At 42.7% G+C, this 26,940-nt stretch overlaps 1 protein-coding gene and 1 long non-coding RNA gene across 29 annotated transcripts in view; both read left to right on the top strand.

The window, feature by feature from the left end:
* Positions 1 to 26,412, top strand: part of LOC114555448 (serpin A3-5) — a 57,377-nt gene extending 30,965 nt beyond the window's left edge. For 24 of the 28 annotated variants that reach the window (XM_028577839.1, XM_028577832.1, XM_028577831.1 and 21 more), the window contains 5 exons: positions 17 to 686; positions 24,871 to 24,941; positions 25,334 to 25,533; positions 25,925 to 26,072; positions 26,150 to 26,412. In XM_028577839.1, coding sequence (XP_028433640.1) covers positions 17 to 686; positions 24,871 to 24,941; positions 25,334 to 25,533; positions 25,925 to 26,072; positions 26,150 to 26,347 — 1,287 coding nt within the window. In that variant the 3' untranslated portion in view covers positions 26,348 to 26,412. Of the gene's footprint in view, positions 1 to 16; positions 687 to 803; positions 875 to 1,213; positions 1,412 to 1,750; positions 1,828 to 10,235; positions 10,725 to 10,843; positions 10,915 to 12,702; positions 12,900 to 13,395; positions 13,544 to 13,620; positions 13,882 to 24,870; positions 24,942 to 25,333; positions 25,534 to 25,924; positions 26,073 to 26,149 lie in introns of those variants that run through there. The other 4 variants (XM_028577820.1, XM_028577822.1, XM_028577838.1 and 1 more) reach the window with 4 other exon arrangements.
* LOC114555451 (uncharacterized) lies at positions 7,785 to 9,257 on the top strand. The gene is made up of 2 exons (XR_003692567.1): positions 7,785 to 7,885; positions 9,111 to 9,257. It is a non-coding gene; the product is annotated as an uncharacterized LOC114555451 (long non-coding RNA).
* Positions 26,413 to 26,940: the final 528 nt, after the last annotated feature.

Raw genomic sequence — 26,940 nt, 5'->3', positions numbered from 1 at the left:
TGACGGCGTCTCCGTGGTGAACGACGGCGTCTCCGTGGTGAACGACAACGACGGCGTCTCCGTGGTGAACGACGGCGTCTCCGTGGTGAACGACGGCGTCTCCGTGGTGAACGACACGAACGACGGCGTCTCCGTGGTGAACGACGCAAACGACGGCGTCTCCGTGGTGAACGATGGCGTCTCCGTGGTGAACGAAGCAAACGAAGAGTTTTCCTTCCGACTCTACAGGAAGTTAGCAGCTGATGCTGACTCTCAGGGAAAGAATATCTTCTTCTCCCCGTTCAGTGTGTCGGTGGCCTTGGCTGCGTTGTCCGTGGGAGCGCAGGGGGAGACTCACCGTCAGCTTTTCAGTGGTCTGGGATTCAACAGCTCCCTCCTGACTCAGACAGATGTGGACCAGGCCTTCCAGATGTTCCTCCAGAGGGCCAACAACCCATCTCAGGACGCCAGCAAAGGGACCGCCGTGTTTGTGGACGACCGCTTCAAGCCCGAGCCAGAGTTCCTGCAGACCCTGAATCAGTCGTACTTCACAGATGGGTTCAATGTGGACTTCACCAACGCCACAGAAAGTGCTGGTACCATCAATAAGTACGTGGAGGAGAAGACCAACGGGAAGATTGACAAGCTGGTGGAAAACCTGGATCCAAACACAGTCATGTATCTCATCAGCTACATCTACTACAGAGGTAAGAAGGTCCTGTGGGATGAGATCTAGTCGGTCTGTAATCTAATAGGCTAACATATTGAGGTTAAATTGTGTGCATCAACCAAAGGTTGTATTATTTCTGCTAATTTTGTAACAGGAAAGTGGGAGACTCCGTTTGACCCTAAACTCACCAAGCAGGACGACTTCAACGTGGAAAACAACACAAAGGTTCAGAGTTTCTCTTAATTCAGAAAAAATCATTCGAGTCCCAGTAATTCACAGGGGCAGAGCCAGACATCGTAAACATTCGGGGTTCAGCCTAAACCTAGAGCGGGGGGGTCCTTAATTTACCAAAGATATCAAGTATTTTTCATGCCGTTAACACAAGTTTGAAAACCTGATAGTGTTAACACCCTAATTTGTTCTGCTTTTTTCAACCCTTTTGCATCATACTACACATTGTATACACTTTATATTACCCGCTTTTATACTACACACTGTACATACTTTATACTATACACACTTTATACTACACACATTCTTCATGTTTAAATTGTCATGGTCCAGGTTCCAGTCCCCATGATGACTCTGGAGGATGATTTCTACACCTATCACGATGACCAGCTGAACACTACAGTCCTTCAGCTCCCCTTCACTGGCTCCTACTCCATGCTGCTGATGTTGCCTGACGTCATGGCAACACTGGAGAATGCCGTCTGCCCGAACCCGCGTCACCCAATGGTTGAAGGCTATGATGACACCCAGGTTGGAGAATCTTAATTTATGCTTCTAATATGTGGAAGGTCTGACAGACTTTTTTAGTTAGAGTAAGGTCCTTTTTAGTTTAACATGAAACAGCCCCAAAATCACAATCACCAGACTCCATGTAAATAATCAGGACTTTTCTCATCATAAAACACACTTCATTCAAAGTGGACCGAAACTAAAATGTGATTCAGATTCACTGAATGTTGTTAAAAGGTCTATCTCTGTAGGGATCCTTTCCCCTTAGAATAATAATCTGAGTCTGTCAGTTATTTTAAAAACTGCATATCATTGTTTTCTCAAATGAAACTTGTGCCCAAATGTCTCCAAATGTCTTAGGAGATATAGTGTATATATTCCAAAGTTCTCCATCAAGACTTCATACAACCTCAACGTTGTGCTGTCAGAAATGGGAATGACAGACATGTTTGGTGGTCGTGCAAATTTCAGCGGCATTTCAGAGGAGCAAGGACTGGCAGTCTCAGATGTAAGTAAACGGAGAATGGGTTTTATTTCCCACATTCCATTCATCTGTCGTCTCACTTACTCTGCGTTGCGCCGCAGGTTGTGCACAAAGCTTCGCTGGACGTGGACGAGACCGGCGCCACCGCTGCTGCCGCCACAGGCATCGGCATCGGACCGACTTCCATCCAGTTCCCTGTCCCTGTGTTGAAGTTCAATCGTCCATTCATGGTCATCATCACTGACATTAACACAGAGACAATCCTCTTCTTGGGAAGGATTATCAACCCACCCAAGTGATGGATCGTCACTTGGTTTGCTCAAGCACAGCCGTTGCATCTCATATAAAGGAATCAGAAAAAAATTGTTTGTCTCTTGCTTTATTGATTGTAAACTGTTTTTATTGAGCTCTTTGAAGGTAAAATGTAGGGATAAAAAAAAAAAAAACTTCATGAGCATTTGATTTTTATAACTGATCAGAATTTTTATTTTTTTAAATGTAAGAGCTCAAAAGTGACTGCCCACTTTTGAACCGCTCTGGTTCTGGCTATTAAATCAGTTTAACTTAAGTAAAAGTACTTTTTCCACACTGTAAAAGTACAAGTCCTGCATTAAAATTGTTTAAGTCTTAAGTATCGTCAGGAAAGTATAAAAGTTAAAGAACTTGCAGCAAAGTCTTCACAATTTGGAAAGTGGCAATTGTTGATTTTATACAGACTGGTCTTCTACAGGAGCAGAAAAATGAAAGGGGGATTTTAAAGTTGACGGGACACAAAACGAGTGAATGTTCAAAGGCTGACCCTACACTGAACTGCTGGCTAGACTGTGTGAGAGTGGGTTCATTTGGTATGAATGTCATTTAAGTTAAATGTTTGAAAGAGGCTATAGACCCTTTGCAAACACATGACCATGTGACAACACCATGATGGATGGCAAATCTCCAGTAATAATCTGAACAGTGTAGTAGAGAAGTGGAAAGTTTCAATCAGTTTGAAATACATAATACCAAAACTGTATTTATGGCTTCTTCTATTGAACAAGTTGTGTAATCTGTTGAGGAAGGGCATCTGGTAGGTGGTCACAAAGTATTTGGAGAAGTAGGCGATAGCAGGATTGGATGCCTACCCTTAATTCTTCCTCCTTCTGTTTTCGGCAGGGTGGGCACTGCCGACAGTCGAATCTTTTAAACTGACCTTTGTTGATCTGAAATGAAGACGGATTCAGCAACTGCACGGCCTATTTCTCTCTTCAAATGTTTTCAGGAACACGTTTCGGTGAACTGTTTTAGTACAATATGAGATCGTGATCTGAACAAGCCACACACACATTTGGGCCTCATTTATCAGAAAGATTGTTGTGAACATGTTGATGTGAAACACCTGAGAATATATATGTAATATGCAGTGTTGTGCCTGAACGCGTTCACTGAATGATAGTTCATGAACTCGTTCATATTTTGGGTGAACTGAACGTACCGTGTTACTGCCTGAGGAACATTACTGTGAACTCGTTAATATTCTATGGTCCAAATAAACGATGTGCCAGTGTTTTTATATAGGCTATATATGTGCACACACAGACACACACACACACAGACAGACACAAACACGCAGACAGAGACACACATGCACACACAGACATACATAGACACAAACACCAACACACACAGATACACACAGAGAAACATGACACTATGTCATGTTTCAGGTATGAAGAAAGCTATATTTAATATTCTACATGGTTCAAAAACAATAATGTGTCAGTGTTGTTTATATATACAGTATATATATATATATATATATATATATATATATATATATATATATATATATTCATTTACAATTTTTGCCTATTACTTACATACTTTTTGCAGAATTTGGCTCATTATGTCAAAACTCTCCACACAAGCCAATCAGACATAGCACTTGGAGATTAACAACTCACGTCTATGCCAAAATGAAACACTGCAATCAAAACCATACACACAAGCACCATTTGAATTCATCTTTCATATCACCAGCAACACACTGATGGGCAGAGTTCTCTAAATGTTTACCTGAGGCCTGTCTGTATAATAGCTAAGGCTCAGACCGATTGGTGTTCTATTTCAGGTCTGTATGTAAGTTCCTACAATTGCCAGATGAGTTTTGCAACACCACAACAGATCCAACACCACAACAGACTGGTAGAACATCTCCAACACCACAACAGACTGGTAGAACATCTCCAACACCACAACAGACTGGTAGAACATCTCCAACACCACAACAGACTGGTAGAACATCTCCAACACCACAACAGAATGGTACAACATCTCCAACACCACAACAGAATGGTACAACATCTCCAACACCACAACAGACTGGTAGAACATCTCCAACACCACAACAGACTGGTACAAAATCTCCAACACCACAACAGACTGGTAGAACATCTCCAACACCACAACAGGCTGGTAGAACATCTCCAACACCACAACAGAATGGTAGAACATCTCCAACACCACAACAGAATGGTCGAAAATCTCCAACACCACAACAGAATGGTAGAACATCTCCAACACCACAACAGATCCAACACCACAACAGAATGGTAAAACATCTCCAACACCACAACAGACTAGTAGAACATCTCCAACACCACAACAGAATGGTAAAACATCTCCAACACCAGAACAGACTAGTAGAACATCTCCCACACCACAACATCTCCAACACCACAACAGACTGGTAGAACATCTCCAACACCACAACAGAATGGTAGAACATCTCCAACACCACAACAGACTGGTAGAACATCTCCAACACCACAACAGACTGGTACAACATCTCCAACACCACAACAGACTGGTAGAACATCTCCAACACCACAACAGACTGGTAGAACATCTCGAACACCACAACAGAATGGTAGAACATCTCCAACACCACAACAAAATGGTAGAACATCTCCAACACCACAACAGACTGGTAGAACATCTCTAACACCACAACAGAATGCTAGAACATCTCCAACACCACAACACACTGGTACAACATCTCTAACACCACAACAGAATGCTAGAACATCTCCAACACCACAATAGATCCAACACCACAACAGAATGGTAAAACATCTCCAACACCACAACAGACTAGTAGAACGTCTCGAACACCACAACAGAATGGTAGAACATCTCCAACACCACAACAGAATGGTAGAACATCTCCAACACCACAACAGACTGGTAGAACATCTCCAACACCACAACAGACTGGTAGAACATCTCCAACACCACAACAGACTGGTACAAAATCTCCAACACCACAACAGAATGGTAGAACATCTCCAACACCACAACAGAATGGTACAACATCTCCAACACCACAACAGAATGGTACAACATCTCCAACACCACAACAGAATGGTAGAACATCTCCAACACCACAACAGACTGGTACAACATCTCCAACATCCTGGTGGCCACGGTGAAGGATCTCAGCTTCCTCTGCTCATCACCTTCTTGTAAACAGCAGTGCTGTTGATATTCCACTTCAGTTGTTGATGTTGACACCCAGGTATCTGTACTCCTAAACCATCTCCTCCCAGGATGCAAAGGGGCTGCGGAGCTGTTCCCTTCATCCTGAAGTCGATCACCATCTCTCTGGTCTTATCCAGGTTCAGCAGCAGGTGATTCTTACCAGACCACTCCACAAAGTCGTCCACCAGCACTCTGTACTCTCCCTCCTGTCCATCCCTGATACACACAACAACTGCAAAGTCATCAGAGAACTTCTGTAGGTGACATGACTCTGAGTTGTACTGGAAGGCTGTGGTGTATAAGGTGAACAGAAAAGGGAGACAGCACAGTCCCCTGTGGAGCCCCCTGTACCACTCACCACCACATCAGACAGATCCAAGAGACTGAGGTCTGTCTGTCAGGTAGTCATTGATCCAGGAGACTGAGGTCTGTCTGTCAGGTAGTCATTGATCCAGGAGACTGAGGTCTGTCTGTCAGGTAGTCATTGATCCAGGAGACTGAGGTCTGTCTGTCAGGTAGTCAGTGATCCAGGAGACTGAGGTCTGTCTGTCAGGTAGTCATTGATCCAGGAGACTGAGGTCTGTCTGTCAGGTAGTCATTGATCCAGGAGACTGAGGTCTGTCTGTCAGGTAGTCAGTGATCCAGGAGACTGAGGTCTGTCTGTCAGGTAGTCAGTGATGCAGGAGACTGTGGACAGCTTCTCACACAGTAGCAGTGGCTGGATGGTGTTGAATGCACTGGAGAAATCAAAATCTGTCATTCTCACAGTGCTGCCACCGCCATCCAGGTGCCAATGATCTCGCTGCAGGAGACAGATGACAGCATCGTCTACTCCCAGACAAGGCTGGTCCAGAGAAGATCTCACCTGCGGCCTTATTTATTCTCAATTTGCTAGTCAAGTTATTTGTATATTTCTCATATTCATCTTCTGCTTCCTTTGTTCTAAATTGTAGAAACTGCTCCTATTTTTTGGGTATTTGTAGGCCTTTATTGACAGGACAGCTGAAGAAATGAAAGGGGTGAGAGAGAGGGGGGAATGACATGCAGCAAAGGGCCGCAGATCAGAGTCGAACCCTTTGGCCACTGCGCCAAGGAGTAAACCTCTAGATATGGGTGCCCGCTCTACCAGCTGAGCTATCCGGGTGCCCAGCCTTAACCCCTCCTTAAGGGCCTCTATGGTGTCAGCTGTTTTTTTCAGAGTCAACTTAGCAATTTTGAAGTTTCTCTGTGTATTTTCCTTTGAGAAATTTTGCAGGGTAGCAAACACGGGATGATGGTCACTTATATCATTGATAAGCAATCCACTTAGTAATCTATTTCCAATTTCACTGGTAAAGATGTTATCAATTCAGTTGTTATTCTAGTTAGCTTTAAGATTGTAGCTAATAGACCTTCTGGTATACTATACGTTGTGTCGATAAAATCTCTCCTGGGCTTGTGCTCCTTTAATTTTAACAAATCTACATTAAAGTCTCCACATAAGATGATCATCTTATTATTATGTCTTTTATCATACCTGTCAACCATCTTCTCATTAAAGGTAACAAGACAAGATCCAGGTGTTCTATAGATGCAGCTTATTAATATATTCGTTGTTTTCTCCACCTCTATTTCTACATTAACACATCCCATGATATTTTCCATTTTGTTGACATTTCCCTTACTTTTGTACACTTAAATTTGTTGTTCACAAATAGTGCAACACCACCTAGTGCCTTCCAGGCAGCGCTGCCTGGAAGGAGCCGTTAGGACAAAAAACACAGATAAACGTTCTACATCCTCTTCTTTCTCAGTTATAAGCCAAGTTTCTGATGCTGCAATTTCACTAAACATCAAGAAATGTTTCATATAGTCTTTAATTTTAAAGAAGTTGCTATACAGGCTTCTACTGTTAATGTGTATAATTGACAGTGTACCATCCATTATTATTTTGCCTTTAAATTGTTCATCTGTGTAATACTCACAGGTGGGGTTGATGTTATTGTAGAAATAGTCATCAGGGTCAATATTGTTCTCCATTTCATACAGTTCATGTTCATTGAGGTCAATTGTTTCTAGGTTCAAGTTTTCATAGTTTCCATGTGCATATGAAATACTACTCACATAGTTAGGTGGTCCAAATTCACCAAGGTCGTCACGCCTCCGTTGGAGTTGTTTTTTTAAACTTTATTTTTTCAAGTAAAATAGATAGATAGATAGATAGATAGATAGATAGATAGATAGATAGATAGACATTATACAACACAAATTTGGAAATTACTCTGTTACAGCATCAGTTTACAGGGAGACACTCTCACACACACGTACACGGACACGCACACGCACACAAAACAATTGTGATGACCCCTCCCATTCATGTGAGCTGGGTAGGATGCAGGCAGAGGTGTGGTATTCTACACCTGGTTCACATTAGCTTGATTGACTCTCTGTCCTTTAAAGAGGGCTGGAGATTCAGGTCTGGTGATCTCTCTCAATCATCACATCCAGAAAAGGTTTGTTTTTGAGGGTTCGTTACTTTATTATTGACACATTAACCTACACTTTTGATATACATATCAATGATATGTGAGTATAATTAATTATGGGTTAAATAAAGTTAGCTTTAATGTAATCCTTAATTCGGTGTGGCCTCCCTTCTTTTGTCTTGAATTTAAGATGATTCATGACAAGTGGGGGGTCATAATATTTAGCATTTGAGTTAAGGCTTTTGTTACTTTATGTCTAATTGGTATTGCATCTGTTTGGTTGTGCTAATTTGCATTCTCTTGCATTCTAATTTGTTTCTCTGGTCAGAGAGGTAAGAAGCCAGACTGACTTTCTGAATTGTGACTGGTGTAATTGCTTTCACATGATGTCGGTATGTTTAGTGTGTATAGATCCATGTAAGTAAATAGGACTTTTAGCGTGTATAGAGCTAGCATATTTCCACCAGACTCCATGTAAATAATCAGGACTTTTACCGTGTATAGAGCCAGCATATCTCCACCAGACTCCATGTAAATAATCAGGACTTTTAGCGTATAGAGAGCCAGCATATCTCCACCAGACTCCATGTAAATAATCAGGACTTTTAGTGTGTATAGAGCCAGCATACCTCCACATGTAAATGGATGAATTAAGGGTTTATTTCAACCAAACCAGAGTGGTGATTGTTGGAACAGTGGAAAGATGAACCAAGACGGCTTTTGGTAGTTTTATTTAGTTTCTGTCCACTTTGAGTGAAGTGTGTTTTACGATGAGTCCTGATTATTTACATGGAGTCTGGTGTAGTTTGGTGATGGTGATTTCGGGGCTGTTTCATGTTAAACTAAAAGGATCTTACTCTTTAACTAAAAGGTCTCTCTCTGTAGGGATCCATCCCATAATGTTGTCAGACTTGGAATAATCTGAGTCTTGGCAGCAACAACAGAACTTTTAGTGTATTCTAACTAAACACTAGTCCTGTAGGTTACATTACAGCCCAGTTCATGGCTGCTGGTTACAGCCTTGGTGATCAATACTGGACCAGTTTCAAGGAGTTTTGTTTACATCACTCAGTTAAACACAAATCAATAGTGAAATGTGGTCTTGAAAGATACCACCCTTTTAATAAGATTTCTTTGAGCTGAACAGCCCACCTACTCATCAGATTCACATTATACTAAACCTTCAGAAAATGCCACCAGTACAGTTTTTCCTCATACGAACAATGAACATTAACTTTTTCTTTTGTCTTAGTTCATCATGAGGATGTGTGCAGCCGTGGGTCTCTGGGTCCTATCAGCAGTGATCTGCGTGGGCAGAGGTCACGACAACGACCAGGCTGTCAAAGGCTCTATAGTGGACGACAGCGTCTCCGTGGTGAACGACAGCGTCTCCGTGGTGCGTCTCCGTGGTGAGCAAGCGGCGTCTCCGTGGTGAGCGACGCAAGCGACGGCGTCTCCGTGGTGAGAACGACGGCGTCTCCGTGGTGAGCGACTCAAGCGACAGCGTCTCCGTGGTGAGCGACTCAAGCGACAGCGTCTCCGTGGTGAGCGACGCAAGCGACAGCGTCTCCGTGGTGAGCGACAGCGTCTCCGTGGTGACGGCATCTCCGTGGCGTCTCCGTGACAAGCGGCGTCTCCGTGGTGAGCAGCGTGGTGAACGGCGTCTCCGTGGTGAATAGCGAGCGCAAGCGGCGTCTCCGTGGTGAGCGACAGCGTCTCCGTGGTGAACAGCGCAAGCGACAGCGTCTCCGTGGTGAACACGCAAAGCAGCGGCATCTCTGTGGTGAGCGACGGCGTCTCCGTGGTGAGCAGCGCAAAGCGCGGCGTCTCTCCGTGGTGAGCGACAGCGTCTCCGTGGTGAGCAGCGGCATCTCCGTGGTCCGTGGTGACAGCGTCTCCGTGGTGAGCAGCGCCAAGCGACGGCGTCTCCGTGGTGAGCGACAGCGTCTCCGTGGTGAGCGGCGACAGCGTCTCCGTGGTGAGCGGCGGCATCTCCGTGGTGAGCGACGGGCGTCTCCGTGGTGTGAGCAAGCGGCGTCTCCGTGGTGAGCGACAGCGTCTCCGTGGTGAGCAGCGCAAGCGACGGCGTCTCCGTGGTGAGCGACGGCGTCTCCGTGGACAGCATAAGCGGCGTCTCCGTGGTGACGCGTCTCCGTGGTCTCCGTGGTGGTGAGCATCTCTGTGGTGAACGGCGGCATCTCTGTGGTGAGCAGCGGCGGCTCTCTGTGGTGAGCGACGGCATCTCTGTGGTGAGCAGCGGCATCTCTGTGGTGAGCGACGGCATCTCTGTGGTGAGCAGCGGCATCTCTGTGGTGAACGCGGCATCTCCGTGGTGCGTGTCTCGGGGTGAGCGACAGCGTCTCCGTGGTGAGCGAAGCAAACAACGAGTTTTCTTTCCGACTCTACAGGAAGTTAGCAGCTGATGCTGACTCACAGGGAAAGAATATCTTCTTCTCCCCGTTCAGTGTGTCGACCGCCTTGGCTGCGTTGTCCGTGGGAGCTCAGGGGGAGACTCACTGTCAGCTTTTCAGTGGTCTGGGCTTCAACAGCTCCCTCCTGACTCAGACAGATGTGGACCAGGCCTTCCAGATGTTCCTCCAGAGGCCCAACAACCCATCTCAGGACGCCAGCGAAGGGACCGCCGTGTTCGTGGATGACCGCTTCAAGCCCAAGCCAGAGTTCCTGCAGACCCTGAAGCAGTCTTACTTCACCAATGGGTTCAATGTGGACTTCACCAACGCCACAGAAAGTGCTGATACCATCAATAAGTACGTGGTGGAGATGACCAACGGGAAGATTGACAAGCTGGTGAAAGACCTGGATCCAAACACAGTCATGTATCTCATCAGCTACATCTACTACAGAGGTGAGAAGGTCCTGTGGGATGAGATCTAGTCAGTCTGTAATCTAATAGGTTAACATATTGAGGTTAAATTGTGTGTATCAAACCAAAGGTTGTATTATTTCTGTTCATTGTCTTAACAGGAAAATGGGCGACTCCATTTGACCCTAAGCTCACCAAGCAGGACGACTTCAACTTGGACGAAAACACCAAGGTCCGTAGTTTCTCTCTTAATTCAGAAAAATTATATTTGAGTTCTGGTAATTCACAGGGGTGAAGACGGACATCGTAAACATTCGGGGTTCAGCCCAAACCTAGAGCGGGGGTCCATTGGCATTCTTAAAGGTGCAATATGTAATATTGTATGTAATACTGGCAGCTAGCGGTTAACATAGTTACTGCACTACCAATTCAAAATACTGGAGTCGTCTCCCCCGCCCCCTCCTGCTCAGACTCGAAGTTCACGGGGGTTGCCAGGCTGAGACCGCAGCATTCACAACAATGTTGCTAGACGCTTTTCTCACATAGCCAGACATTACTCCACAGCACAGCGGAGTAGCTAAGCTAGATGCTAGTAGATGCTAGTCTCACATAGCCAGACATTACTCCACAGCGGAGTAGCTAACGTTAGATGCAGGCTATATTGACAGTCATAAAAGCCCGTGCTCGTTAGATGCGGCTATATTGACTCTGTAACCAACTGACAGACACACTTTTTCAGCTTAAAATTACAGTATGAACCGCTAAAAACACAACAACCTCACTGTCCTCTCCACACGCCAGTCAGGCACACTTCCTCGGCTTAGAATTACAATACGAAACGCTAAAAATACCACTACCTTGCCGACGGAAAACACTTCATCTGCTTAGTATTACGGCAACAATCGCTAAACACACTGCAAACTCACAGTCCTCTTTCCGATTTACAGCCCCCCTCTCGTGGCTTAAAATAACTCACCATTGTCTGCTCCAGCCGCTGAACTACAAGTTGTAAACAGCCATGGGCTGCTTGCCTGGTCCTCCCGGTAACGTTAGCGGTTAACAGGGTTAGCATGGCGGCGTTAGCCAGGACCAGTCGGGATCACTTTACTGGCTATTTCTCAATTGTTTTTGCGAGTAACCAACTCGGGTACTCTAGCTATATAATTCAATGTGAGTACACAAATGTTGAAATGACAAAAAATGCTCATCCCTAGTAGCAGTGATAAATTAGCCTGAAGCTAATGCTTACCTGTTCAGGAGAAAATAAGCCAACTCTGCGTCCTTTTGGGATCTAAGCTGTCTCCATCTTTCAAATAAATCTCCAATATTTACCAGGGGGTTGTTACGTCTCTGGTCACGCAACTGTTAGAAACCATGCTGTTTTTTTTTTGTGTTTTGTCATGTATAATCTATCTCCGTTGATCCTGTTTGTTTGCTGCTTTCATGGCTGTACTACCGTTACAGCTGTAGCGCGCTGGGTTTACGTGTTTACAGGTATATATCTGGCAACCCGGCCTGCCTGTCAAACTGGGCTGTTGATAACAACACACAGATCAAAACAAATTCTGTCATGGAATGTAAATTTCAAAAAGAGAAAATACTGACATTGGCATTGTTGTCAGAAAAGATAGTATTTCAGTTTAGCATTTTTCTTAATATCTGAGGCATTGGTGTCATTTATGGATTATTACAGTACAAATATTACATATTGGACCTTTTTTTAATTTACCAAAGATATTGAGTATTTTTCATGCCATTAACACAAGTTTGAAAACCTGATAGTTATAACACCATAATTTGTTGTGCTTTTTTTCAACCCTTTTGCATCATACTACACATTGTATACACTTTATATTACCCGCTTTATACTACACACTGTACATACTTTATACTACACACTATACACTTTATATTATACACTTTACATAACTTAAACAATTTATGCTACACACTTATACTACACTTTATACGAAGAATCGTTCATTCTGTGTGTCTTCATGTTTAAATTGTCATGGTCCAGGTTCCAGTCCCCATGATGAATCTGGAGGATGATTTCTACACCTATCACAATGACCAGCTGAACACGACGGTCCTTCAGCTCCCCTTCTCCGGCTCCTACTCCATGCTGCTGATGTTGCCTGACGTCATGGCAACACTGGAGAATGCCATCTGCCCGAACCACGTCACAAAGTGGTTGAAGGCTATGATGACACCCAGGTTGGAGAATCTTAATTTATGCTTCTAATATGTGGAAGGTTTGACAGACCTTTTTAGTTAAAGAGTAAGAACCTTTTAGTTTAACATGAAACAGCCCCAAAATCACAATCACCAAACTACACCAGACTCCATGTAAATAATCAGGACTTTTATCATCGTAAAACACACTTCAAAGTGGACAGAAGCTAAATAAACGTGGCAATATGCTGACTCTTTACACGCTACAAGTCCTGATTATTTACATGGAGTCTGGAGTTTGGTGATGATGATTTCGGGGCTGTTTCATGTTAAGCCAAAAGGATCTTCCTCTTTAACTCAAAGGTCTAGCTCTGTAGGGATCCATCCCATGTCAGATGATGATGATGATGATGATCTGAGTCTGTCAGTGATTTTAAAAATGGCACATCATTGTTTTAAGGCCCTAGTAGCCAAATGAAACTTGTGCCCTGGTCAGACTCTCAAAATGTTTGTCCCCCCCCCTCTCCAAATGTCTTAGGAGATATAGTGTATATATTCCAAAGTTCTCCATCAAGACTTCCTACAACCTCAACGTTGTGCTGTCAGAAATGGGAATGACAGACATGTTTGGTGATCGTGCAAATTTCAGCGGCATTTCAGAGGAGCAAGGACTGGCAGTCTCAGATGTAAGTAAACGGAGAATGGGTTTTATTTCCCACATTCCATTCATCTGTCGTCTCACTTACTCTGCGTTGCGCCGCAGGTTGTGCACCAAGCTTCGCTGGACGTGGACGAGACCGGAGCCACCGCTGCTGCCGCCACAGGCATCAGCATCGGACTGACTGCCATCCGGTTCCCTGTCCCTGTGTTGAAGTTCAATCGTCCATTCATGGTCATCATCACTGACCTTAACACTGAGACAATCCTCTTCTTGGGAAGGATTATCAACCCACCCAAGTGATGATCGTCACTTGGTTTGCTCAAGCACAGCCATTGCATCTCATATAAAGGAATCAGAAAAAAATTGTTTGTCTCTTGCTTTATTGATTGTAAACTGTTTTTATTGAACTCTTTGAAGGTAAAATGTAGGGATAAAAAAAAAACTTCATGAGCATTTGATATTTATAAGGGATCAGATTTTTATATTTTTTTTTTTTTTTTTTTTAAATGTAAGAGCTCAAAAGTGACTGCCCACTTTTGAACCTCTCTGGTTCTGGCTATTAAAATCCATTTTACTTAAGTAAAAGTACTTTTTCCACACTGTAAAAGTACAAGTCCTGCATTAAAATTTAAGTCTTAAGTATTGTCAGGAAAGTATAAAAGTTAAAGAACTTGCAAAGCCCTCACAATTTGGAAAGTGGCAACTGTTGATTTTATACAGACTGATCTTCTACAGGAGCAGAAAAATGAAATGGATTTTAAAGTGGACGGGACACAAACCGAGTGAATGCTGAATGTTCAATGGCTGACACTACACTGAATTGCTGGCTAGACTGTGTAAGAATAGGTGAGACTGGGTTCATTTGGTATGAATGTCATTTAAGTTAAATAATACAAATGTTTGAAAGAGGCTATAGACCCTTTGCAAACACATGACCATGTGACAACACCAGCAACAACAGTGTAGTAGAGAAGTGGAAAGTTTCAATCAGTTTGAAATACATAATACTAAAACTGTATTTATGGCTTCTTCTATTGAACAAGTTGTTGTGTTATCTGAGGAAGGGCATCTGGTAGGTGGTCACAAAGTATTTGGAGAAGTAGGCGATAGCAGGATTGGATGCCTACCCTTAATTCTTCCTCCCTCCGTTTTCAGCAGGGTGGGCACTGCTGACAGTCGAATCTTTTAAACTGACCTTTGATCTGAAATGAAGACGGATTCGGCAACTGCACGGCCTATTTCTCTCTTCAAATGTTTTCAGGAACACGTTCGGTGAACTATTTTAGTACAATATGAGATTGTGTTCTGAACAAGCCACACACTCACATTTGGGCATCATTTATCAGATTGTTGTGAACATGTTGATGTAAAACACAGAATATATATGTAATATGCAGTGTTGTGCCTGAACGCGTTCACTGAATGATAGTTCATGAACTCGTTCATATTTTGGGTGAACGTGAACTGAACGTACCGTATTACTGCCTGAACATTACTGTGAACTCGTTCATTAATATTCTATGGTTCAAATAAACAATGTGCCAGTGTTTTTATATAGGCTATATATGTGCACACGCAAACACACAGACAGGCTTGTGTGTAAAAGAAGTTAAAGCATTGTGTTAACTGTATGCATTTTGTGTCAAAGCAACAAGAAATGTGTTAATTGTATAGCCTACACAGACAGATGTGCTAAATTTGTAAAGAGTTCAGGAAAGTTGTTAGAAGTATTGAAAAAAGTGTCATAGCAATTGTAAAAAACTGTAATACATGGTTCTACATGGTTCAAAAACAATAATGTGTCAGTGTTGTTTATATATATATTCATTTACAGTTTTTGCCTATTGCTTACACACTTTTTGCAGAATTTGGCTCATTATGTCAAAACTCTCCACACAAGCCAATCAGACATAGCACTTGGAGATTAACAACTCACGTCTATGCCAAAATGAAACACTGCAATCAAAACCATACACACAAGCACCATTTGAATTCATCTTTAATATCACCAGCAACACACTGATGGGCTTTATAGAAAACACTGCAGTCTTTGTGTTTCTATTTTTATTGTCATTTTCTCAGACTCAGTCTTCTGTAAATCTCAGAAGTAGAATTTCTGCAGTAATCAAACAAGAGTTTTTACAAAAAACAAATATTCTTACAGAAATAAAGAAAAATAGAATCACAAATCATCACATTTAGAAAGTAAACAAAAAGTAAAAAAAAACACTTACTGGATAAGTTGCTATTGGGAAAAAAAACAGACTTGTGTGTGTGTGTGTGTGTGTGTGTGTGTGTGTGTGTGTGTGTGTGTGTGTGTGTGTGTGTGTGTGTGTGTGTGTGTGTGTGTGTGTGTGTGCGTGGTGTGGGGGGGGGCTGGATCCCGCCTACTGTTCGGAACTGGCCACAAGACCTCGTCAGCATCACAGGCGATGGCTCTTCCACGTCCGACTCCTCTCTCTCTCTCTTTGTCCTCCTCTTCCTCTGACTCTCATTGCCTCCATGCTGCAGAGTTCTCTATTAGAGTTCTAAGGCTCAGATCGATTGGTGTTCTGTTTTCTATTCAAGTGTTTTCAGGTCTGTATGTAAGTTCCTACAATTGCCAGATGAGTTTTGCATTTTGAACAGAGTGTTTTTACCAATGACAACAGGAGATTTAGTTTTCAAACAAAGTGTCTAATGTAAGAAAACGTGTGTAGGGTTTAAGTGCAATAAGTGTGTTAAAGGATTGCAAACAAAATGCAAAGTTGATAATGTATTTAAACTATGGTTACACTGTGTTTAAGGTATGGTTACACTGTGTTTAAGGTATGGTTACACTGTGTTTAAGGTATGGTTACACTGTGTTTAAGGTATGGTTACACTGTGTTTAAATGGTTACACTGTGTTTAAACTATGGTTACTGTGTTTGGTTACACTGTGTTTAAGGTATGGTTACACTGTGTTTAAGGTATGGTTACACTGTGTTTAAGGTATGGTTACACTGTGTTTAAGGTATGGTTACACTGTGTTTAAACTATGGTTACACTGTGTTTAAAAACACTGTGTTTAAGGTATGGTTACACTGTGGTTTAAATGGTTACACTGTGTTTAAGGTATGGTTACACTGTGTTTGTATTTACACTGTGTATGGTTACACTGTGTTTAAGGTATGGTTACACTGTGTTTAAGCTATGGTTACATGTGTTTAAGGTATGGTTACACTGTGTTTAAGGTATGGTTACACTGTGTTTAAGGTATGGTTACACTGTGTTTAAGGTATGGTTACACTGTGTTTAAGGTATGGTTACACTGTGTTTTGTTATGTTTAACTGTGTTTGGTGGTTACACACTGTGTTTAAGCTATGGTTACACTGTGTTTAAGCTATGGTTACACTGTGTTTAAGGTATGGTTATGGTTACACTGTGTTTAAGGTATGGTATGGTTACACTGTGTTTAAACTATGGTTACACTGTGTTTGTTTAAGGTATGGTTACACTGTGTTTTTAAGCTATGGTTACACTGTGTTTAAGGTATGGTTACACTGTGTTTGTTGTATGGTTACACTGTGTTTAAGCTATGGTTACACTGTTTAAGGTATGGTTACACTGTGTTTAAGCTATGGTTACACTGTTTAAGGTATGGTTACACTATGGTGTTTAAGCTATGGTTACACTGTTTAAGGTATGGTTACACTGTTTAAGGTATGGTTACACTGTGTTTGTTTACACTGTGTTTAAGCTATGGTTACATTGTTTAAGGTATGGTTACACTGTGTTTAAGCTTATGGTTACACTGTGTTTAAGCTATGGTTACATTGTTTAAGTATGGTTATGTGTTACACTGTGTTTAAGCTATGGTTACACTGTTTAAGGTATGCTACAAGAAGTTTAGGTTTTGAGGCTTTGGTCTAAGCATTTGTTTTTTTTGTTTTTAGTGTGTAAGCAATGGGGCAAAAACTGTAAAAAATATATATTTTTATTATTTTATTGTCATTTTTATTTATTTATTTTTTGAGGCCGTAAAATTCATGTGAACAATGGGTGCTCTCGTCCAGCACCAATCAGAAAGCAGCTAGAGACAGTTTGGGTCATGGTTGCTATGGCGCCCGTGCTAAGCTAAACGCTAAACAGGGACAGTTGCTGCTTTTCAAGTCTGTGAGAGTCCAGGAGAGTCCTGCAGAGATAGGGAGAGTCCAGGAGAGTCCTGCAGAGTTAAGGAGATTCCTTGAAAGCTCTGAGAGTCACATAGAGTCCTGGAAAGTCCAAGAAACCCTGTGAAAGTCTGTGAGAGTCCAGGAGAGTCTGAGAGTCTTGCAGAATCTGGATGTTGCAGTCAGACTGAGGACAGCAGCGCTTTTAGGTCTGATCCGCCTGCATAGGACAGAGAGCTGTTGTCTTATTGTGAGTGATAGATAGATAGATAGATGGATAGATAGATAGATAGATAGATAGATAGATAGATAGATAGATAGATAGATAGATAGATAGATAGATAGATAGATAGATTTGTATTAATCCCCCAAAAATGGGAAATTCCAGTGTAGCAAAATATTAGACACACAGCACATCTACAAAATATACATGAAATAATAGGATACAACATGAGATAATAATATGGTAGATTATAAGAACAAATAATTTAAAATATATACAAGTTGGGAATAAAAATGTACAACTGTTGAACTAGTATTGATGAAGCTGTAGATAAACCTGTTGTGTCTGTCTGGGTTCGAGGGGCAGACACCGTCACCACATTTAAGAGTAAACTGAAAACCCTCCTCTTTGATAAAGCTTATAGTTAGGGGAACGAGGAGTTGAAGCGGCCCACCTAACCCGCCCACTGCTTCTCCTCGTAGTCATCAGTTTTATATACTGTATAATTAATAATCTAGCGAGAGTAGAGGGAGGCAGGCCAGTACAGCCCGATCCGGTTGGGGAGAGTTCTAGCCCGACCAGGCACCTCTCTTTAACCTGCCTCTCTTAAGTTATGCTATTACAACTCTAGACTGCCGGGGAGGCTGTTCCTCCCTAAAACACACTGAGCTGCTCTCTCATCTCTACTTGTTACTTTTGTATGCATCCTGTCCCAGAAATGCTTGTTACTAATCTAGCTCTGGGGAGTTTACTCCCCGGAGTCCTTATGTTTCTTCTTCTCTGCATTTCCCGGCCGCATCCGCAGCATCCACCCGTGCTCTCCAGCGCCACGTTACATCCCGCAACGCCCTGCTGTGATGTTCCTATGCACAGAGTAGTCAGGATCCGGTATAGGAGACTGCACTACTCAGTATGACACGATGTGCCCTGCTATGACATGAACTTCCACGATAACCTTCAAAGTCAATGTGACTTCTAATGTGACTGTTATCACCACTGTTCATCACGCCCCCAACCGCCCGTCAGACACCGCCTACCAAGAGTCTGGGTCTGCGAGGTTTCTTCCTAAAAGGGAGTTTTTCTTGCCACTGTCGCAATAGCCACTGCTAATGCTTCCTCTTGAGGGAATTACTGTAATTGTTGGGGTTTTGGAATTTATAGAGTGTGGTCTAGACCTACTCTATCTGTAAAGTGTCTCGAGATAACTTTTGTTATGATTTGATACTATAAATAAAATTGAATTGAATTGAATTGTGCAAGGTGCACTTAGTGCAGTTGTGATGTCAATGAGTCTTATCTAACACTCAGTGATGAAGTGTTATAAAGTTTAATTGCCTCCTCTCCAATAACAGCTTCAAATGTGTCCTGATTGCAGCCAATAACGGAGCCAGCCTTCCTGATCAGCTTGTTCAGTCTGTTTGTGTGGCTGGCTCCTATGCTGCTGCCCCAGAAGATGGCCGAGGAGAAAAGAGCACTGGCCACAACAGACTTGTAGAACATCTCCAACACCACAACAGACTGGTAGAACATCTCCAACACCACAACAGAATGGTACAACATCTCCAACACCACAACAGACTGGTACAACATCTCCAACACCACAACAGACTGGTAGAACATCTCCAACACCACAACAGACTGGGACAACATCTCCAACACCACAACAGACTGGTACAACATCTCCAACACCACAACAGACTGGGACAACATCTCCAACACCATAACAGACTGGGACAACATCTCCAACACCACAACAGACTGGTAGAACATCTCCAACACCACAACAGACTGGTACAACATCTCCAACACCACAACAGAATGGTAGAACATCTCCAACACCACAACAGACTGGTACAACATCTCCAACATCACAACAGACTGGGACAACATCTCCAACACCACAACAGAATGGTACAACATCTCCAACACCACAACAGACTGGTAGAACATCTCCAACACCACAACAGACTGGTAGAACATCTCCAACACCACAACAGATCCAACACCACAACAGACTGGTAGAACATCTCCAACACCACAACAGATCCAACACCACAACAGAATGGTAGAACATCTCCAACACCACAACAGAATGGTAGAACATCTCCAACACCACAACAGACTGGTAGAACATCTCCAACACCACAACAGAATGGTACAGCATCTCCAACACCACAACAGACTGGTAGAACATCTCCAACACCACAACAGATCCAACACCACAACAGACTGGTAGAACATCTCCAACACCACAACAGATCCAACACCACAACAGAATGGTAGAACATCTCCAACACCACAACAGAATGGTAGAACATCTCCAACACCACAACAGACTGGTAAAACATCTCCAACACCACAACAGACTGGTAGAACATCTCCAACACCAAAACAGACTGGTAGAACATCTCCAACACCACAACAGACTGGTAGAACATCTCCAACACCACAACAGACTGGTAGAACATCTCCAACACCACAACAGACTGGTACAACATCTCCAACACCACAACAGACTGGTAGAACATCTCCAACACCACAACAGACTCGGACAACATCTCCAACACCACAACAGACTGGGACAACATCTCCAACACCACAACAGAATGGTACAACATCTCCAACACCACAACAGACTGGTAGAACATCTCCAACACCACAACAGATCCAACACCACAACAGACTGGTAGAACATCTCCAACACCACAACAGATCCAACACCACAACAGAATGGTAGAACATCTCCAACACCACAACAGAATGGTAGAACATCTCCAACACCACAACAGACTGGTAAAACATCTCCAACACCACAACAGACTGGTAGAACATCTCCAACACCAAAACAGACTGGTAGAACATCTCCAACACCACAACAGACTGGTAGAACATCTCCAACACCACAACAGAATGGTACAACATCTCCAAAACCACAACAGACTGGTAGAACATCTCCAACACCACAACAGACTGGTACAACATCTCCAACACCACAACAGACTGGTAGAACATCTCCAACACCACAACAGACTCGGACAACATCTCCAACACCACAACAGACTGGGACAACATCTCCAACACCACAACAGAATGGTACAACATCTCCAACACCACAACAGACTGGTAGAACATCTCCAACACCACAACAGATCCAACACCACAACAGAATGGTAGAACATCTCCAACACCACAACAGGATGGTAGAACATCTCCAACACCACAACAGAATGGTAGACCATCTCCAACACCACAACAGACTGGTACAACATCTCCAACATCACGACAGACTGGTAGAACATCTCCAACACCACAACAGACTGGTAGAACATCTTCAACACCACAACAGACTGGTAGAACATCTCCAACACCACAACAGACTGGTACAACATCTCCAACACCACAACAGATCCAACACCACAACAGACTGGTAGAACATCTCCAACACCACAACAGATCCAACACCACAACAGAATGGTAGAACATCTCCAACACCACAACAGACTGGTAGAACATCTCCAACACCACAACAGACTGGTAGAACATTTCCAACACCACAACATCTCCAACACCACAACAGACTGGTAGAACATCTCCAACACCACAACAGACTGGTAGAACATCTCCAACACCACAACAGATCCAACACCACAACAGAATGGTAGAACATCTCCAACACCACAACAGACTGGTAGAACATCTCCAACACCACAACAGATCCAACACCACAACAGACTGGTAGAACATCTCCAACACCACAACAGAATGGTAGAACATCTCCAACACCACAACAGATCCAACACCACAAAAGACTGGTAGAACATCTCCAACACCACAACAGAATGGTACAACATCTCCAACACCACAACAGAATGGTAGAACATCTCCAACACCACAACAGAATGGTAGAACATCTCCAACACCACAACAGACTGGTACAACATCTCCAACACCACAAAAGACTGGTAGAACATCTCCAACACCACAACAGACTGGTACAACATCTCCAACACCACAACAGAATGGTAGAACATCTCCAACACCACAACAGACTGGTACAACATCTCCAACACCACAACAGACTGGTACAACATCTCCAACATCCTGGTGGCCACGGTGAAGGATCTCAGCTTCTTCTGCTCATCCCCTTCTTGTAAACAGCAGTGCTGTTGATTTTCCACTTCAGCCTGTTGTTGATGTTGACACCCAGGTATCTGTACTCCTCAACCATCTCCTCCCAGGATGCAAAGGGTGTGTGAAACTGTTCCCTTCCTCCTGAAGTTGATCACCATCTCTCTGGTCTTATCCACGTTCAGCAGCAGGTGATTCTTACCAGACCACTCCACAAAGTCGTCCTTTATTGACAGGACAGCTGAAGAAAGGAAAGGGGTGAGAGAGAGGGGGGAATGACATGCAGCAAAGGGCCGCAGATCAGAGTCCAACCCGCAGCCACTGCGTCAAGGAGTAAACCTCTAGATATGGGTGCCCGCTCTACCAGCTGAGCTATCCGGGTGCCCAGCCTTAACTCTCCTTAAGGGCCTCTATGGTGTCAGCTGTTTTTTTCAGAGTCAACTTAGCAATTTTGAAGTTTCTCTGTGTATTTTCTTTTGAGAAATTTTGCAGGGTAGCAAACACGGGATGATGGTCACTTATATCATTGATAAGCAATCCACTTAGTAATCTATTTCCAATTTCACTGGTAAAGATGTTATCAATTCAGTTGTTATTCTAGTTAGCTTTAAGATTGTAGCTAATAGACCTTCTGGTATACTATACATTGTGTCGATAAAATCTCTCCTGGGTTTGTGCTCCTTTAATTTTAACAAATCTACATTAAAGTCTCCACATAAGATGATCATCTAATTATTATGTCTGTTATCATACCTGTCAACCATCTTCTCATTAAAGGTAACAAGACAAGATCCAGGTGTTCTATAGATGCAGCTTATTAATATATTTGTTGTTTTCTCCACCTCTATTTCTACATTAACACATCCCATGATATTTTCCATTTTTGTTGACATTTCCCTTACTTTTGTACACTTAAATTTGTTGTTCACAAAAAATGCAGCACCACCTCCGTTTTTGTTTTCTCTGTTAGTTGAAAATAGCTCATAGCCCTGCAGTTCTACGTCCTCTTCTTTCTCAGTTATAAGCCAAGTTTCTGATGCAGCAATTACACTAAACATCGAGAAATATTTCATATAGTCTTTAATTTTAAAGAAGTTGCTATACAGGCTTCTACTGTTAATGTGTATAATTGACAGTGTACCATCCATTATTATTTTGCTTTTAAATTGTTCATCTGTGTAATACTCACAGGTGCGGTTGATGTTATTGTAGAAATAGTCATCAGGGTCAATATTGTTCTCCATTTCATACAGTTCATGTTCATTGAGGTCAATTGTTTCTGATAGATAGATAGATAGATAGATAGATAGACTTTATAAATCCCAAATTGGGAAATTAGTCTGTTACAGCATCAGGTTACAGGGAGACACACACACACACACACACACACACACACACACACACACACACACACAAATTGTGATGACCCCTCCCATTCATGTGAGCTGGGTAGGAGGCAGGCAGAGGTGTGGTAGTCTACACCTGGTTCACATTAGCTTGATTGACTCTCTGTCCTTTAAAGAGGGCTGGAGATTCAGGTCTGGTGATCTCTCTCAATCCTCACATCCAGAAAAGGTTTGTTTTTGAGATTTCTTTACTTTATTATTGCCACATTAATTTACACTCCCTATGTTTCTGATATATATATATATATATATATATATATATATATATATATATATATATATAAGTCCTGATTATTTACATGGAGTCTGGTGGAGTTTGGTGATGGTGATTTCGGGGCTGTTTCATGTTTAAACTAAAAGGATCTTACTCTTGAACTAAAAGGTCTATCTCTGTAGGGGTCCATCCCATAATGTTGTCAGACACTTATAATAATAATCTGAGTCTGTCAGCAGCAACAACAGAACATTTAGTGGACTCTAACTGAACACTAGTCCTGTAGGTTACATTACAGCCCAGTTCATGGCTGCTGGTTACAGCCTTGGTGATCAACACTGGATCTGTTTCAAGGAGTTTTGTTCAGTCACTTGTACACAAATGAATAGGGAAATGTGGTCTAGCTTGAAAGATTTCACCCTTTAATCAGATTTCTTTGAGAGTAACTGAAAAGCCCACATACTCCTCAGATTCACATTATACTAAACCTTCAGGAAATACCTCCAGTACACTCTGTGTCCTCATTAAAACAATGAAGCTGAACTTTTGTCTTAGTTCACAATGATGATGCGTGCAGCCGTGGGTCTCTGGGTCCTATCAGCGGTGATCTGCGCCAACAGCGCCAACAGCATCTCCCTGGTGAACGAAGCAAACGAAGAGTTTTCCTTCCGACTCTACAGGAAGTTAGCAGCTGATGCTGACTCTCAGGGAAAGAATATCTTCTTCTCCCCGTTCAGTGTGTCGGTGGCCTTGGCTGCGTTGTCCGTGGGAGCGCAGGGGGAGACTCACCGTCAGCTTTTCAGTGGTCTGGGATTCAACAGCTCCCTGACTCAGACAGATGTGGACCAGGCCTTCCAGATGTTCCTCCAGAGGGCCAACAACCCATCTCAGGAGGACGCCAGTGAAGGAACTGCCATGTTTGTGGCCAACCACTTCAAGCCAAAACCGAAGTTCCTGCGGACCCTGAAGCGGTCGTACTTTGCCGAAGGGTTCAATGTGGACTTCACCAACGCCACAAAAAGTGCTGGTACCATCAATAAGTACGTGGAGAAGAAGACCAACGGGAAGATTGACAAGCTGGTGGAAAACCTGGATCCAAACACAGTCATGTATCATCAGCTACATCTACTACAAAGGTAAGGTCATTGTCAGTCTGTAATAATCTAATGTAATAGGTTTACATATTGAGGTTAAGTTGTGTGTATCAAACCAAAGGTTGCGTTTTTATTTCTGCTCGTTGTCTAACAGGAAAGTGGGCAACTCCGTTTGACCCTAAACTCACCAAGCAGGACGACTTCAACGTGGACAAGAACACAAAGGTTTAGAGTTTCTCTTAATTCAGAAAAAAATATTTTGAGTCCCAGTAATTAACAGGGGCGGAGACAGACATCGGAAACATTTGGGGTTTAACCCAAACCTAGAGCGAGGGTCTGTTGGAAATTCTTAATTTACCATAGATAGATAGATAGATAGATAGATAGATAGATAGATAGATAGATAGTATTTTTCATGCCGTTAACACAAGTTTGGAAAACCTGATGGTTGTTACACCCTAATTTGTTCTGTTTTTGTCAATCGTTTTGCATTGTACACACTTTATACTACACACTTTGTACTACACACTGTATACGTTGTATATACTTTATACAATTTATGCTACACACTTTATACTAAGCATTGTTCATTCTGTGTCCATGTTTAAATTGTCCAGGTTCCAGTCTTCATGATGAATTTGGAGGATCATTTCTACATTTATTATGACGACAAGCTGAAGACGACGGTCCTTCAGCTCGCCTTCACCAGCTCCTACTACATGCTGCTGATGTTGCCTGACGTCATGGCAACGCTGGAGAACGGCATCTGCCCGAACCACGTCACCAAATGGTTGACTACAACTATAATGAAACCCAGGTAGGGAGAATATTAATGTATGCTTCTAATATGTGGAAGGTTTGACATGGAATAATGTACCCAGCTTTGTCCTCTTTTTGTTTTTGTTTTTTTTAACTCCGGAGGAAAGGATCCCTACAGGGAGACCTTTTTCACTCTGGTTTGGTTAAAATAAACCTTTTTTACATGTGGAAATATGCTGGCTCTATACATGCTAAAAGTCCTGACTAAAAGGATCTTCCTCTTTAAAAGGTCTATCTCTGTAGGGATCCATCCCATAATGTTGTCACAGACTTAAAAGTCTGTCAGTGATTTTAAAAATGGCCTATTGTTTAAGGCCCTCATATCCAAATGAATCTCATGCCCTAGTCAGATTCACTGAATGTTTGTCTCCCCTCCCCAAATGTTTTAGGAGATATAGTGTATATATTCCAAAGTTCTCAATCAAGACTTCATACAACCTCAACAATGTGCTGTCAGAAATGGGAATGACAGACATGTTTTGTGTTTGTGCAAATTTGAGAGGCATTTCCGAGAAGAAAGGACTGGCAGTCTCAGATGTAAGTAAACTGGGCATATGTTTTATTTCACCCATTCCATATGTCTGTCGTCTCACTTGCTCTGCGTTGCACCACAGGTTGTGCACAAAGCGACGCTGGATGTGGACGAGACTGGAGCCGAAGCTGCAGCTGCCACAGGAATCGACATTGTACGGACCGCCATCCGGGTCCCTGTCCCGGTGTTGAAGTTCAATCGTCCATTCATGGTCATCATCACTGAAAGTAACCCGGAGAAAATCCTCTTCTTGGGCAAGATTATCAACCCAAACATCTGATGGATCATCACTTTGTTTGCTTGAGCACAGCTGTTGCATCTCCATATAAAGGAATCAGAAAAAACTTTTGTCTCTTGCTTTATTGAGAGTACAGTTTTTATATAAATCTTTGAAAGTAAAATGTAGGGATAAACTTTCGTAAGCATTTGGTATTCATAACAGATCAGATTTTAAAAATACAATAGAGCTCAACAGTGACCGCCCACTTTTTGAACCGTTCTGGGTATTAAAATCCTTAAATGTTCAGTGAAAGTCTAATTATCATTAGGAAACTGTATTTAAAGTGTAAAAGTACTTAATGCAGAAAGGTCCCAGCTAATGATGTGGGCTATGTGAATAACTGGGGGGTGTTCTGGGGAAAAGCCTGGTCTGATGGAGAGAGACGGCATTCATCCCACCTGGGACGGAGCCGCTCTCATATCAAAACATCTGACCGAGTTTATCAGACATAAACCATGACAACCCAAGTTTGATATTAGTAATCAGGGGTGCAGTACTACGCGCCCCTCTGTGCTTCCGTTGGAGCAGTCGCCCACCCATAGTCTAATAAGCACGGTGTCTGTTCCCCGGCTCAGATCGGTTAAATCAAAGGT

Source organism: Perca flavescens, chromosome 5, assembly GCF_004354835.1.
Source record: "Perca flavescens isolate YP-PL-M2 chromosome 5, PFLA_1.0, whole genome shotgun sequence".
Classification (NCBI taxonomy): Eukaryota; Metazoa; Chordata; class Actinopteri; order Perciformes; family Percidae; genus Perca; species Perca flavescens.
The sequence above is the reverse complement of the archived record's forward strand: the minus strand, read 5'-3'. Positions and strand labels throughout refer to the sequence as shown.